This window comes from Podarcis bocagei, assembly GCF_964188305.1.
Source record: "Podarcis bocagei genome assembly, chromosome: 7".
Lineage (NCBI taxonomy): Eukaryota > Metazoa > Chordata > Lepidosauria > Squamata > Lacertidae > Podarcis > Podarcis bocagei.
The window spans coordinates 16,546,664-16,562,616 of record NC_138132.1 but is presented as its reverse complement, the minus strand read 5'-3'; the positions used below and the strand labels follow the sequence as shown (position 1 = coordinate 16,562,616).

General features: G+C 46.0%; 3 protein-coding genes and 1 long non-coding RNA gene across 5 annotated transcripts in view; 2 read left to right on the top strand and 2 right to left on the bottom strand.

Annotated features, from left to right (window-relative positions):
• The window catches only part of LOC308590112 (interferon-inducible GTPase 5-like), a 68,833-nt gene that overhangs the window by 42,874 nt on the left and 10,006 nt on the right, over window positions 1-15,953 (top strand). The gene's annotated exons all lie outside the window — the stretch shown is intronic.
• The window catches only part of LOC308590181, a 43,403-nt gene continuing 30,756 nt past the window's right edge, over window positions 3,307-15,953 (bottom strand). The window contains exon 2 of the long non-coding RNA XR_014009711.1: window positions 3,307-3,439. This is a non-coding gene — a long non-coding RNA (uncharacterized lncRNA). The remainder of the gene's footprint in view (window positions 3,440-15,953) is intronic.
• LOC308590105 (interferon-inducible GTPase 5-like) lies at window positions 5,999-11,889 on the bottom strand. 2 transcript variants are annotated; one of them, XM_081199790.1, is made up of 3 exons: window positions 11,811-11,889; window positions 11,487-11,623; window positions 5,999-8,013 (listed from the first exon to the last, which is right to left on the bottom strand). In XM_081199790.1, the coding sequence occupies exon 3, from the start codon at window positions 7,995-7,997 to the stop codon at window positions 6,840-6,842; it is 1,158 nt and encodes a 385-aa protein (XP_081055916.1). In that variant the 5' UTR covers window positions 7,998-8,013; window positions 11,487-11,623; window positions 11,811-11,889; the 3' UTR covers window positions 5,999-6,839. The 2 variants fall into 2 exon arrangements, with proteins under 2 accessions (XP_081055916.1, XP_081055915.1); XM_081199789.1 differs by lacking the exon at window positions 11,811-11,889 and having other exon boundaries at window positions 11,479-11,801.
• LOC308590095 (interferon-inducible GTPase 5-like) overlaps window positions 13,176-15,953 on the top strand; it is a 36,983-nt gene continuing 34,205 nt past the window's right edge. Inside the window, exon 1 of the mRNA XM_081199761.1 lies at window positions 13,176-14,332. The gene's annotated coding sequence lies outside the window, so the exon portion shown is untranslated. The remainder of the gene's footprint in view (window positions 14,333-15,953) is intronic.

Below are 15,953 nucleotides of genomic sequence, written 5' to 3'. Positions count from 1 at the left end.
GCTGAGCAATACATGATTGCACCTGTTTATTATTATTTTGATCATATCTCAGAGTCCGAAAGACCCATAGTGTTAGCAGCATTCTGGCATAGGAATTTTATTAGCGTCAGTCATTTCTGAACTCTTACTGCAGTACAGGGTGTCAAAAGATTTCAGATTAAAATTGCCAATGCTGACACTCAGAGCGTTGGACAAGAGATTCCCGCTGCAGACACTTCTCTGTTGGCTTTGCAGATGCAGATGGTACTTGCCTGCCTGGTCTGCAAAGAAACTGTGTTGGGGGATGTGTGTGGAAAGAGCTCCAGCTCCCAAGGCTGCAGGAAGCTGGAGGACCATCTGGGGGAAGGGAAGCTGAGTCTCCCTGTGTGAGGCTGTAGAAACCCTTGAAGGGATAATGTCTGAGGGCCCTGCATGATGTCCCCTAAGGCTGAGGGTGTCAGATAAGACACAGGCTTTGCTGTCAATCTAGGATCACTCTGAGGAGAGTTTGGTGTCCTTCCTGCCTGATTTGCAAAGCCAGCATGTCGTGCAGGCTCTAAACCCGCTCTGCACCCTGCAGAATGTTAGAACTTTTCTAAAAAACAAACTATTTCTTCCTCATGCTCAATCTTGTAATTTGAATCTTGTAATAGTTCAGGCCCTACCCTTTGGAGAAGAAGAAAACAAGCTTATTCCTTCTTCCGTGTGACAACCCTTGAGATATTTGATGATGGTTATCGTATCTCCTCTCAATCCAGCTCCTTCAAAGGTTCCTCATAAGGCTTGGTTTCCAGAACTTTGATCAACTTGGTCGCCCTCCTCTGAGAATGGAAAAGCATCATAAGGGATGTTATATTGGTTCATATGCTCAGACCTGTCAGGTTTCATTCTCAAGGTCCATGAACTGGCAATGTCCATAAACTCACAGATAGGCTGTGCCTTGCTGTATCTGTGCACTGAAGATCAGCAGTCATGACAGTGTATCACCGGTTTTGATCTTGGAATGACATACATACTTCAGATGGGAGACCCCGAACAGAGACTGAAAACCCCCATGCAGTTTAAAATCACCAAGGTACTTTGAGCTTATCTCTGACAAAAGCCTAATAAACTGGTACAGGCACGTATTTCTTACTAAATGCTCTGCTGCTGATTATTTGCAATTTTTTATCCTGCATAACCTTGGAAGGGGAAAGTAGCTTTGGGCTTTTATTATATTGTAGCAGAAATTAGATGCTGTTTACAAGTTTTCCTCTCCCCCTCCCATGCCCAGCACACAGCTCTGCTCAAACAGGTGCTTTCTGAGAAAACAAAAGCTAAATGAGTCGCTATAGGTACTCCTTCTTGTAAATCATTTGTAGCTTGAAGCTGTTTGTCCAGGCCTGACCATCTGGAGCAGGAGAAAGCAAGCTTGCACCGCCCTCCATATGGCAGCCCTTGAGATATCTGAAGATGGCTATCATATCTCAGAGTCCAAATGCCCCATAGTGACAGGCGAATTCTGCCACTGGGAGTTTTACTAGTGGAAACAGTTTCTGAACTCTTATCGCAATACAATGTGTACACACTGTGTACAATACACTCAGATTAAAATTGCCACTACTGGCACTGTGGGCTGGATAGGAAAAGATGCTGCTGCAGCCGCTTCTCAGCTGGCTTTGCAGATCCAGCTGCTTCCTGCCTGCCCGGTCTGCAGGGGGTGGGGAAGAGCAACAGCTCCCCAGGCTGCAGGAAGCTGGAGGAGAAGCTGGGGGAATGGAAGGCGAGCCTCTCTGCATATGGCTGTAGAAACCCTGGAGTGTAGCAGCGCCCTGATCCCTTGCATCATCTCCTTCTCAGGTTAAGGATGGCGGATGAGACAAAGGCTTTGCTGTCCATCTAAGAACACTCTGTGGGGAGTTTGGTGTCCTGCCTGCCTGCCCGGTCTGCAAAACCAGCTTCTTGCTCTAACATCGCTCTGCACCCTGCAGAATGTTAGAACTTTTCTGGAAAAGAAACTATTTCCTCTAAGACGCCCTAAACCCCCACAGCTTTAAAGCCCTTCCAGTTTATGCTGCCTATCAATGTAACAATGCAAAAGTCGACAAGGAAGCCATCAAGGAATAATATTTCTATGCTGCCTTTCAGCTCTAAAAGGAGTCCCCCCCCCCATTTATTCTGACTGTTTCTTTCTTTGCTCACTTTCCCATATTTCAACCATTCCTGCTATGTATTCAGCAGTGAACGGTTGCTTGAAAGGACAACAATCAAATATACAGGGAGTGGAACCTTGGTTCTTGAACTTAATCCATTCCGGGTGTGTGTTCGACTCCCGAAACCATTCAGAAACCAAGGCGTGGCATCCGATTGGCTGCAGGAGCCTCCTATACTCAAGCAGAAGCCATGTTGGATGTTCGGCTTCTGAAAAACGTTCGCAAGCCGGAACACTTACTTCCGGGTTTGCAGCATTCGGGAGCCGATTTGTTTGACAACTAAGCCGTTCAGGAACCAAGGCACCCGTGTATATCAGAGTTTCTCTCTCCAGGAGAAACCCTCACCAGGACAGGAAGTCCAATTTATGCAGTTTGAAAGCTTCTCATCAAAGCATTGTAGCCATTTCAGGGGGTTTAGGCAGGAAAACTGAGAGGCAAATGAAGCTGTACAGGAATTTCAAGAACATTTGTTAAAGCTACAGATAGGTAGCCGTGTTGGTCTGCCATAGTCAAAATAAAAAATTCCTTCCAGTAGCACCTTAAAGACCAACTAAGTTAGTTCTTGATACCAAGAACTAACTTAGTTGGTCTTTAAGGTGCTACTGGAAGGAATTTTTTATTTGTTAAAGCTGTTTACTTAAGACGTTGTAATAACTATAATGTTGCCTGAACCCCAATTTCTGTTTGGTAAGAGATTCCTGGGGTTCCAGTGCTAACCCAGAACATGGTTTCCTTGGAATGCTGAATGGAGTTAAACATTAATGTGAGTAGGGTCTGGAAATGAACTGGCAACCGATGCAGCTGTTTTAAAAGAGGAGTTAGATGCAGAAGGAATTAACTGCTGCAATATTTCTGTTCTTGTTTAGGTGTGATAAATCTCACAGAAGAGCAGCCATGGCTTGTAAGAGCAGCAAACAAGACACATTAACTCAAATGAATCAGGCATCTGGCAAACGTACCCTTGATATCGCCATCGTAGGGGACTCAGGTGTCGGCAAATCATCCCTGGTTAATGCCCTGTGAAATATGGCAGACGATGAGGGTGGTGCAGCTGCGGTCGATGTGATAAAAGGTACTAGGGAACCAATGGAGTACTTGTACCCCCAATATCCAGATGTAACTCTTTGGGATCTAACAGCTGAAGCCAGACTTTATTCAATTACATATCTTCAACTCAATATGAAAGCAAACATGTTTAATGTTTCTTTTTTCTGTGCTATTGTGGCTGTACCCTTATAGAAGGATGCAGAGACCATACCTGCCCTCACCTTCCTCTTAAGAGCAGTATTGTGGGGAGAAGGATTATCATCAGAATCATGGGATGGGGAGGGAAAGTTTCAAACTCTCCTTGGCCTGCAAATCCCTTCTGGGCTGTTGAGCTGACTGGGGAAGTGCTGAGAGTGCAGAAAAGGAGGCTGGACAGCAGAAGTTAACAGTTAGAAATCGAGAAATCATAGAATTCGAGCATGCATTTCCCCCCGGAACAAAGCAAAACTGTCACACTACCCACTCTCCTCTCCCCCTTTTACTTCAAAAATGCTTTCCTGACACTAATGCAGCAGCCCCTCTTTTCTCCCTTGGTTTGAGGGTCATCTCTCAAAGGGAGACATTCTGGGTTAGGTGGCCGGGGAGAGTCGCCTGCAACACAGCGGCTGGAAATTATTTTAAAACATAGTTAAAAGTTTGAGATTCATAAAGTTAAGGACTTGCAGCCATTTTGAACTTTTTGTTATGGCATTCTTTAAACCTTTAAAACATGAGTCTCCCTTCCTCGTTCAGTCTGAGGATAGTAGAGCCTACAGACTATTTGGGCTATGAGGGATTTTGTGAGCTTGGGTTTTGCATATGTGCTTTTGCTTTTTTGGTTAAAACACACTGGAACATAATGGTCACGGCCCACTGCAGCAGCTCAGGAAGATGCATGGCTGGTGGTTGACACTTTATTGGTAAGAGAAACACTGACAGCAGCTCCCACAGGGCGACTTCTTCTGCACGGAAGCCACTGCTGCTCATTCCTCTTCAAGCCCCTCCTGGTTCTAGGAGATGGTGGAGCAGGGGAAGGCAGGGAGTCAACTGGCCCATCCCTTGCCTGAACAGTTTCTTCTTCCTCCACCTCATCCTGCCCCAACTGGTCTGGCTCCCATAAACCAGTGGCTCCCTTTCCTGGGTCAGCCTCCTGGCCCCCTGTCTCCGCCACATTCACAATCCCTGGCATCTATTCTCTGAGGAAGAATAACCCAAGACATTATGTTGCCTGAGGTGAAGGGCAAGATGGCTGCTGCCCCTCCCTCCATTCCATGGGCAGAAACCAACTGAATGACTTCAGAACACGGGCAGTGGAGCCCTGACCTCTCCTCATGTGAGGGAAATGGCCTTAGGGGACTTAGGCAGGCTGTTTCCAAAGCGGTAGCCATGTCGGTTTGTTGAAGCAAAAACAACAAAGGCAGACCCTCCAAGTATCCGTATTTTCCAGGGATGTCCCTGATTTAGAGAAGCCGCCCTGGTTTCTGATTTGATCCCGGAATATTCCGCTTTTCCTTAGGATGTCCTTATTTTCATTGGAGAAATGTTGGAGGGTATGGAGTTATCTGGCCCCTGAGCTGCCTGAAGGCAATCTTGTATGGGGAAATTATTTTAATGTTTAATGTTTTATTATGTCTTTATATTTGTTGGTAGCTGCCCAGAGTGGCCAGCTAGCCAGCATGGCCAATGAAGCCCAAAACATCTGGAAGGCATCAGTTTGAGGAAGGCTGTAGGGATCTTCCAGATGTCCTTTTTATTGAGCATTCATATTTGAGCTCATACTGGGGTGATTATACGTGATCCCACTTTCAATACCCTTTGCATCTGCTAATGTTTTGGGGTGGTCATACTGCTTTGTTTGCAATAGGCATGGGTCCATAGTTTCATGCTAAAGCCAGTGTGGTGTAGTGGTTAAGAGCGGTAGACTCGTAATCTGGGGAACTGGGTTCGCGTCTCCGCTCCTCCACATGCAGTTGCTGGGTGACCTTGGGCCAGTCACACATCTCTGAAATCTCTCAGCCCCACTCACCTCACGGAGTGTTTGTTGTGGGGGAGGAAGGGAAAGGAGAATGTTAGCCGCTTTGAGACTCCTTCGGGTAGTGATAAAGAGGGATATCAAATCCAAACTCCTCCTCCTCCTCCTCCTCTTCTTCTTCTTCTTCTTCTTCTTCTTCTTCTTCTTCTTCAACTTTTTCGTGGCACAAATGTTGATGGGTGTGTGTGTTGCCCACTTTTGTCACCCTACAGAGCAAGAGTGACCTTCCAGATGGCAATAATTACCGAGTGACATTGGGAAAGTGTTGCAGAACTATTAATAGAGTGGAAAGGTATCTGAATGGCCCACTATAAACCACCCACTCATGCATTATTACTGTGTCGATGACATGTTGTCTCAAGGCAAATCTAAAAAAATGTAGTATAAACACTGACTACTGGGAAACACTGGCCTGCGAGTGCTCCAGTTGGAGAACAGCCTTTACCAAAGGTGTCATGGGCTTTGAAGACACTCGAACTCAGGACACAAGGGAGAAACATGCTAAGAGGAAAGCATACTTGGCAAATCCACACCATGATTAACTCCCGCCCGGAAACCAATTTCCCCACTGCAGAAGGCCGTGTGGATCCAGAAGTGGCCTCCACAGTCATTTACGGACTCACTGTTAAAACCATGTTTATGGAAGGCAACCTTACTCAGCCCAGAGTGATTGCCAAAGAAGGAGGGGGGTCTAGATAATTCACAATATTTCTCATTTACGAGACTTTCATGGAAAACTGAAAGCTGATTAATAAGGGGGGCCAGGAGATTAATTTAACCAATTAGTTTATTTCATGAAAACTTATACAGCACTTGATTCTAATAAAACCTCAAAGCGGTTTGCAAAGACATAAAACAATAAAACCAGGAAACAATTACAGTTGTGCTTTAAGATATGCAAGAGTTAAAATACTAAAACAGACTAAAATTACCTCAACTTTCTATTTAACAAATGTGGAGGCTCCTGTCTAGCTGAATGCCCTCCTTCAGTTTGAGTGTGTATGAGGGAAAGAACATTCTGAAATAGATGTTCCATGGGACTTGTGATACAGAGCTAACTCTTGTTCCTAAAGAAAAAAAGCAAATGCAGCATATATATATATATATATATATATAGAGAGAGAGAGAGAGAGAGAGAGAGAGAGAGAGAGAGAGAGAGAGAGGAGGAGAGAAAGTGAATGCTGCAGCCTCCATAAATTATAACTTGAGACCATCCTTGCAAGCAGGTTCACATAGGTCAGTAGTTTTTTCTAGTCTGACATCATATACAGAGCAATTCATTAGTGGACTGAAAGAAGTATGAATAGGAAAAGGTTAATTTGTCCCAAAGTCTCCTTTCAGTATTGGTCTTAATTCTTATACATTGGATAGAGATACTAATTTTAAAAAGTAACTCAAAGGGTATTATGCTGACATTCAGATTATTTCACTTAGGGGTTTTTTTAAAAAATGAGAAGCCTAAGATTTATGGAATTTTTACAATAAAAAACCTGATCATCTGATTATTATTTTTTTAATGTCTTTTGGTGGTGGTTGTTTTAAAAATGGAAACGTATAATTCGCCAGACACTGTATATCAAGCACTTAGTCATCATGGCACCTGCTTGCTGCTAAATGGACTTTTTCCCCTCTGCCTCAAGAGCTTTGGACAAAACCCTCTTGGTGTCATCAGCAGCACCCGATATGCATTTCTGCAGCATGAAGTAGGTGCGAGGAAGCGAAATCCCAACGGACAGAAGAAGGCCAAAGATGGGGAAATGCTCCCAGCGGTGATATTCATAAGCCATCACTGAGAGTCCCACCAAGTCTGGCAGAACCCATAAAATGGCAGAGAATATTCCCAGCGACTGCATTGCTGCTTTAAGGGCTATGCTTGTCTTTCCAACACGCTGGGCCAGAGCTGCAAGGGATGGATTGTCCAGGCCAAAGTCTAGGAAGCACCAGGAGCGGAACTTACTAAACAGAAATATGGGGAGAAGGAAGGGAACTGGGCTTCCAAGAGCGACCTGCAATACCAGCCTTCTGGTCCAAATCTTCTCCTTCACATTGGTTTTCTTTTTCTCTAAGATAGGCAGGCAGATGCTAGGGAAGCGGAGCAGAAAGGCTTGTCTCTTCAGCCGCAAGAGATCGTTATTCAGTGTTTCCTGCAGGAACGGGAAGTCAAAGCGGTCGGCTTCCCAGTTGGAGACGATGAAGACTTGTGGGTCCCTCACTCCTTCTCTTACCAAGCACTCTTTGCAGTCCTCCTGGATGTGCAAGAGGACCTTCTTCTCATTGTAGTCAGATGGCTGTTGCCTCTTGGCGGCCGACAGGTCCAGGTCTGCTTTGGTGCGCACAAAGTAGAAGCTCTTGCCCATATCTTGGATCTCACGGACCAGGTCAGAATGGGTGGAGCGGAAGCGCTGGGAGCCGACGATGATGAAGAAATCAAAGTGATTCAAATCGACCTTCTTTTCAAATTTGTCCTCTCCAAAAGTTGCCATTCCCCTTCCGGGGTGGTCCCAAAGGATCACTTGCGGAAGTGTTGGGTGTGGGTAATCCTTGACTTGCACAGTCGTCATCTGTATGCCAGTCGCAGCGGCACACGGGTCATCGGCCCGAAGACCCAGCATGGCATTGATGAAGGAGGACTTCCCAGAGCCGGGCTCTCCTACTACGGCAATGTGGAGCGGAGTGCTGTTGAAAAAGGGCAGTGGTTTTGCCAGCACGTGCGACACAGCGCCTGCCAATTGGCCCTGAGAAATGGCTACCTCGAAGTCTTCCACCATTGTGGATCTTGGTGCGCTGCAGAGAAAGGAAGCAGGAAAATGTTAAGCGACCGGCCTAATTAGAAGCATTCATTTAAGAGTGGCATGCCCTCTGTAAAATTTCCAGCGTCTGCAATATCATTATCATTTGCCAAGCAACAAAGCTTTACAGGTAGAAGGTATGAATCATAGAAGGGACATCAGGAGCTGGAGTTGCTGAGACAGCATCTTAAAAAGCAGAGACATCACCTTGCCAACAAAGGTCCGTATAGTTAAAGCTATGGTTTTCCCAGTAGTAATGTATGGAAGTAAAAGCTGGACCATAAAGAAAGCTGATTGCTGAAGAATTGATGCTTTTGAATTATGGTGCTGGAGGAAACTCTTCAGAGTCCCATGAACCGCAAGAAGATCAAACCTCTCCATTCTTAAGGAAATCAGCCCTGAGTGCTCACTGGAAGGACAGATCGTGAAGCTGAGGCTCCAATACTTTGGCCACCTCATGAGAAGAGAAGACTCCCTGGAAAAGACCCTGATGTTGGGAAAGATGAAGGGCACAAGGAGAAGGGGACGACAGAGGACGAGATGGTTGGACAGTGTTCTCGAAGCTACAAACATGAGTCTGACCAAACTGCGGGAGGCAGTGGAAGACAGGAGTGCCTGGCATACTCTGGTCCATGAAGAGTCAGAAAGGACCAAATGACTAAACAACAACAAAATACCCGTTGTCAATGACGTTACTCAAAGAAAACCAAACAGCGCAGGCTGAGTGAACACAGCAACTCTTCCCAGTATCTCTTGCCCCAATCATAGAATCATAGAATAGAATCATAGAGCTGGAATAGACCACAAGGGCCATCAAGTCCAACCCCCTGCCAAGCAGGAAACACCATCAGAGCACTCCTGACATATGGTTGTCAAGCCTCTGCTTAAAGACCTCCAAAGAAGGAGACTCCACCACACTCCTTGGCAGCAAATTCCACTGTCGAACAGCTCTTACTGTCAGGAAGTTCTTTCTAATATTTAGGAATGAAGCTGTTGCGAGGACTGTAGGTCCCCACATCCCCTGCTCTCTAAGGCTCCTTCTTCCCCAGCAACCTGAATTTCTTTTGTCTTGTCTCTCATTGCTCTGCCCTCTTCATTCCTCTTCATGTTCTGGCAGACCAGGGGGGAGATTCCCTGTGTCTACTCTGCCTCTTGACCCCCCTCCAGTTCTGCCTCTGATTCTGGACCGCTCTCTGCCACAGACTCTTCCTGCTCACTAAACCCTGTTGCCTCTTCATTTTCCGACATCTCCTCCTCCTCCTCCCAGTCTGCTCTCTCTTCTCCCTCTGACCACTCATCTCCATCCCACCCCCAATCCCCTGGCTCTGAGACTTCTTCCCCGGGGGACACCCTTGGGGGTTCCTCAACTGCTGCCTCCCCCTAATCCTCTGCATTTAGCCAGCCCAGGACACAGGAGCAGAGCCCAAGAGCCCTGAATTTAGAGAGGGACATGAGGAAGGGGACTCTCAGCATTTTAAGAAACTGCATTTCCTGATTTTTAATATATTTTTTTAGGTTGGGGAGGGACGCTGTGCCCATTACACTGATGATTAAACCTTACATGTTTTTAGAAAGATGCAACGAAGAGTTATCAGTCTGAAGGTGCAGAAGAGGGGGGTCTGGTCAAAAAGAAGAAGGGGTTGGGGCAGTTTTATTTGAGTATGTTTTAAGAGCGCATCCTACCTTTAGACACTGTAGGTAAATTCTGCCCCTGCTTGTCATTTAAGTCAGAGGTTTTCAACCTTTTTGTGTTCACAGCTCCTTTGATCAACTACCTTCTTTCTGTAGCATCCCTGTGGGGCTCAGGAGCGCAGTTATGTCATCCCTTGCCTGCAGAGCTGGCAGCTTCTCACCCTTTTTCAAACAACCCCCCTCCTTGTTAAGTCTTCCCTCAGCCTCCTCTCCCCTCTCCTTGGGAGTCCTCTGGGCAGCTGCTGATGCCACTCCTGGTCCCTGAGTTGCCCTCCCTGCCCTCAATAGAGGCGCCTCCTCACACTGCCCCACAGGGGCCTGGGACTTGTCTGTCCATTCCCAACAGCAAGGGCTGGTGGTCTTGCTGGCTGGGCTCCTTTGCCCACTTGCCTGCTTACTCTGAGGCCCCGTTTCAGCTCCTGGCAACCAGCACCCCCTGGCCAGCCCCAGAGGCACCATTCGCATGGGGAGCTTGTAGCCAGGGATGCTACAACAAACAGCTCTTCAAGCCTTTGGGAGGCAGAGCCACCAGAGGGCATCAGAGGAGGGAGGGAATGAAAGAGGGATAGAGGCCAGTGTTGCCCACGGCACCCCTGACCACCATTCAAGGCACCCCAGGGTGCCACGCCACCCTGGTTGAAAACCACTGATTTACGTAATTAATAACCAGATACACCTTATGTGTCTAAATTCTCCACCCACCCACCCCTCCCCCAAGCTGTACATTACAATGGTACCAGATTGTAACCCAAGGCACACTTTCGTCAATGGGGCCTCCCCCCCACCCAAATTGGTTGTAATTCAAAAAAAGGGACACGCACTTCCGGGTTTGACGTGGTTGTAATCCAAAACGGTGGCAAACCAAGGTTCCACTGTATCAGCTTTCCAAGGAAATAGTTTCTCTCCTCAGATTTCCAAAAGAATGGTTTCTCTTCTCCCCGCTCCTTCTCCCCAACCTGTGAAAGGACCAGACACAAATTCCTTGCCTCTCGACCCCTCAGCAAACCTTTATTCCCCCCCCCCTTCTCTCTCTCCCCTCCGAAGACGTCACCTGGAGGGCTGCTGAGATTTTGTGTTGGTGTTGCTGAGAGAGGAATGGGTTGGGGGGGCAAAGGAGGGGGGTTGTGAGCTCTCTCTCTCTCTCTGTGTGTGTGTGTGTGTGTGTGTGTGTGAGAGAGAGAGAGAGAGAGAGAGAGGGAGGGAGGGAGGGAGGGAGAGAGAGAGCTCTGAGACCAGAAAGTTATCCTTGTGGAACAAATCAGTATGATATGGTTTGTATGTCTGTGTATTGTTTTACACCTGAATTACATTTAAAAAAACCTGTCAAGTCAAATCAAAATGTCATTTTCTTTCCTGAAATGTTTTATCAAGATAAATTTAATACTGGATTTTCTGTGAAAGAGTTCATTACAAGGGGAAGTGCGTGAGGAATTGAATAGGTGGGGGGGGGGTTGGAGGAGAGAGGGAAAGAAGAGCTAATCTGTCCGTGGCTAGGGGGCGCTTGAAAGGGAGACCCGCGTTGATTTCAGAGCAGTTACTTACAACTCTTAGCACCAGCTCTGCTTGCTGCTCCCTGGATTTTTCATGTTATTTATTCCCTTTGCAGCGGGGAAGAAGGGCAGCCTTCTCCAACATCATTAAGAGTAAAAATAAACGATTCTGCCCCCCCCTCGCCTTGCTATGAGCTCAGAGTCTCCTTTAACGCAGACACTCTCAGGAAAAAAACAAAAAACACGGAAATCATCAGAGCCCCAAGAGAAATGCTCACCTCCTTACCTGCTGCCAGTCCGGTTTTTTTGCAGTAAAGCTCAGTTCCCTCTTCGGAGGCTTTGCTTGCTGGTCTCTTAGGCTTTTCTCCGTCCAACTCTCTTCCTCGCTCTCGCTTTTATTCCCTCTCCCTCCCGGTCGTCGCACTAAAAAAAGGAAAGAAGAAAGCGAAAGTAGGAGCGAGGACGAGATTGCAACGCCTAGCCAGAGCCACATTCTCCGCTAGAGGGAGCTCCAAGCAGCCTGATTGACAGCAGTGCAGCTACCTTTCCTGGGAAGGTCCCAAAGGCTCACTCGTGAAACTTGAAGCATCCGAGATGGTTAATCCTTTACCTCTGCGGTAGTTGCCTCTGTGCCCGTCTCAGCAGCTCCCGCGTTTTCTGCATTTAAGCCCCACATGGCACTGATTTCATTTTTTAAAAAAAGATATTTTTATTAGTTTTACAAGAGATTTTAAGACAGTACTAACATATACAAAGACATACAAACATGTATAGTTTCATAAACAAATTTTCATAAACTTCGTTCCTCAGACTTCCCCATACCTCCCCTTTCTGCATCCCAATGCCCAAAGTTTTTCAGCAACTTCTAATAATTCTGTCAAAAGTATGTCTTACTAGCATTTCCTTCAATCTAGTATTATCTCGCTGTAACCCTTTCATTCTAAAAACCTTGACATCTTAACCTTCATCCAGTTTGTAGTAGTCCTTAAGATAAATTTTAAACTTCTTCCATTCTTCTTCCGCCGTCTCCTTCCCCTGATCGCGGATTCTGCCGGTCATCTCCGCCAATGTCATATAGTCCATCACTTTCATCTGCCATTCTTCCAGAGTGGGTAGATCTTGTGTCTTCCAATACTTTGCGATGAGTATTCTTGCTGCTGTCGTAGCATACATAAAGAAATTCCTATCTTTCTTTGCCACCAATTGGCCGACAATGCCCAAGAGAAAGGCCTCTGGTTTCTTAGGGAAAGTACATTTAAGTACCTTTTTCATTTCATTATATATCATTTCCCAGAAGGCCTTAATCTTCGGGCATGTCCACCAAAGGTGGTAGAAAGTACCTTCAGTTTCTTTACACTTCCAGCACTTATTGTCAGGCAAATGGTAAATTTTTGCTAGCTTGACTGGGGTCATGTACCACCTGTAGATCATTTTCATAATGTTTTCCTTTAAGGCATTACATGCCGTAAATTTTATGCCGGTGTTCCACAACCATTCCCAGTCAGCGAACATAATGTTATGACCAATGTCCTGTGAAATAGTTAAATCATAGCTGATTTAACTATTTCATCTTGTGTATTCCATTTCAGCAGCAAGTTATACATTCTTGACAGGTTCTTAGTATTGGGTTCTAACAGTTCAGTTTCTAATTTTGATTTCTCCACCTGGAAGCCAATTTTCCTGTCTTGTTTGTACACCTCCGTTATTTGATAATAATGGAGCCAATCTCGTACTTTGGGTTTCAATTTCTCATGACTCTGTAACTTCAGTTTATCTCCATCTTGTTCCAAAATTTCCCAATACTTTGGCCATCCGGCCTCCATATTGAGCTTTTTCAATGCCTTAGCCTCCAAGGGTGACAACCATCTAGGGCACATGGCACTGATTTCAGGGGGTGGATGTAGATGACCCTTGGGGTCCCTTCCAGATCTGCAATTCTATGATTCTGTGACTTCCCAGAGTCCAGCTCTTGGAGTCTTTGCAAAGGACGGTAGAAATTTCAGGAGCGGCGCGAAATGTTTTGGAACCTGCAAAGAAGCAGAACGGGTCCTATCGCTTGTCTCAACTGCCTTGAGGTTTTTTGCAATTAAGCAGGACATAAATGCTGTGAAATAAACAGTGTTGTTCCACAATGCTTCATTCATAGCATGGATGCCTGCAGCTCATGATCTCGTTGATGTAACAGTGGCAACATTTGTACTATGATGTATTTATTGCTTTAAAAACCCATTACAGCCAAGGTGGTATCTAACATCGATGGTAACAAAGCTTTGTGTACTCTCTGGCCCCTATTAACCAGTGCAAATGGTTAAGCATGCAGGCAGGATAAAATCTGCCCCTCACTCTTGATATTTGGGTAGTTCTTCTGTAATTCAGAGCAGAGCTTTTAGTGTGACTTCCCCTGTTCTGTGGAATAGCATTCCTGCAGAGATACAACAGGAACCCACTAACCGTAATTTCTGGAAACAACTGAAGATGTTTTCATTCTGTCAATTTTTCCCAGGTGGATGAATAGGTTGCTGCCATGAGTGTCTATTTAGCATTGTTTGGAAACATATTAACTTTTTTTCTGGGTTGTTTTTAACTGCTTTTCAGCTGTGTTCATTGCATTTTGTACACTGCCTTTTGGGGAAGATAATAATAATAATTATAATCATAATAAATAGAAGTCCTGATGAATTTTCATGAGAACTTTTTAAAAAAGGAATTAGCCAGCTGATATGGAGATGGGAAGAGCTGAACGTAAGTATTGGAAAAATGATAAACTGAGAGAAACTGAAAATAATAAATATGCCCACTTCCCGCGGATCTCCCCCTACGCTGAAGGAAATACTTGCTGACATTCCCCCTTCTACACAAATGTTAATGGGGCAGGAGTCCCTGTCCTCTTTTTCAACTCATTTCCCCCACATCTCCTCTAAAACCTGCTCTGGAAAGTTGCTCCCAGCTGGGAAGGTGTGCAAGTCATTTGCTTGGGTGAGGAGAAAACATGATGCAGACAGTGATGTTGAAGCTGGAAGCTCCTCATATCCTTCAGAAGAGGGATATTGACAAGCTGGAACTTGTACAGAGGAGGGTGACCAATCAAAGCTCTGGAAACCAAGCCTCATGAGGAACGGTTGAAGGAGCTGGGTAAGTTTAGCCTGGAGAAGAGGAGATTGAGAGGAGATACGATAGCCATCTTCAAATATCTCAAGGGTTGTCACACAGTAGAGGGAATAAGCTTGTTTTCTTCTCCCTCTGGAGGGTAGGGCCTCAAATGGCTTCAAATTACAAGACTGAACATGAGGAAGAAATAGTTTATTTTTAAGAAAAGTTCTAACATTCTGAAGGCTGCAGATCAGCTATGGAGCCCGCATGACAAGCTGGCTTAGCAAACCAGGCAGGCAGGAAGGACACCAGACTCTCCTCAGAGTGTTCCTAGACCGACAGCAAAGCCTGTGTCTTATCTGACACCCTCAGCCTTAGGGGGACATAATGCAGGGGGGCACCAGGCACGGCTACCTTCAAGGGTTTCTACAGCCTCACGCAGAGAGACTCGCCTTCCCTTTCCCCAACTTGTCCTCCATCTTCCTGCAGCCTTGGGATCTGGAGCTCTTTGCCACCCCCACCCTCCGACTCCCTCTCAGTGCAGACCAGGCAGGCAAGTAGCATCTGCATCTGCAAAGACATCTGAGAAGTGTCTGCGGTGGGAATTTCTTGTCCCACACTCTCAGTGCCAGCAGTGGCAATTTTAATCTGAAATCTTTTGATGCACTGTACTGTGGTAAGAGTTCAGAAATGGCTGGCGCTAATAAAGTTCCCTATGGCAGAATGCCCCTATCACTACAAGTCTTTGGGACTCTGAGATATGATCAAAAAATAATAAACCAGTGCAATCATGTACTGCTCAGCAACAGAGCATTTATAATAAATTATATTATCAGCTCTGTTGCTGATTATTTATTTATCCTGCTTAATCTTAGAAAGGGGAAGGGAGCTGCGGCTTTTTGTTATCTTGGAGCAGAAATTACATCCTGTTTCCAAGTTTTCCTCTCCCCCACCCTTGACCAGTACAAAGCTCTGCTCAAACAGGTGATTTCTGAGAAAACGAAACCTAAATGAGTTCGCCCTAGATCCTCCTCCTTGTAAATAATTTCTTGGACTGTGCTGGGTCATGACAGAGAGCAAAAGGAAGCAGAAATTTCTCCAGCCTGAAAGCAGAGGAGGAGAATGCAAAGCAAGTTTTCCCCAACAGTCAAAAGAACAAATTTGCTGGAGTCTTTGTATCATGTAATCCCATTTCTCCTGAGTTTTGATGCAGTATGATCCCCACATGGCTGGCTCCAAAGGGCCGAAAAACTGAAGCATATGGGGTGGGGTGGGGTCAAAACAGGAGCCCTATGCCTGGGATACCACAGTTATGGCTTTCCCCAAAGAATTCTAGGTAGTTAGTTAAAGGTGCTGAGAGTTGTTAGGAGGCCCCTATTCCCTTCACAGAAGTACAATTCTCAAAAGTGATTCAGCAGCCTCTTTAATCAGAAGTGCCTGGGCACCATTTTGGCGTGCAGAGCAGAGCCGCGATGGGTGAAAGAGGGAGAGGAGCTGGGGAGCACGAGAATGAGAATGACTTGCGCACAGTTATAGGAGCCAGCTCCCAGGGGCCGAGATATGGAAATATTGGAGGGGGGCTGCTCCCCACACGGTGATGGGCATTGCCATTCAAATGGGGTGTGCGCCACATCTTGTGATCTATGAGGTGAGGCAGGGCTTA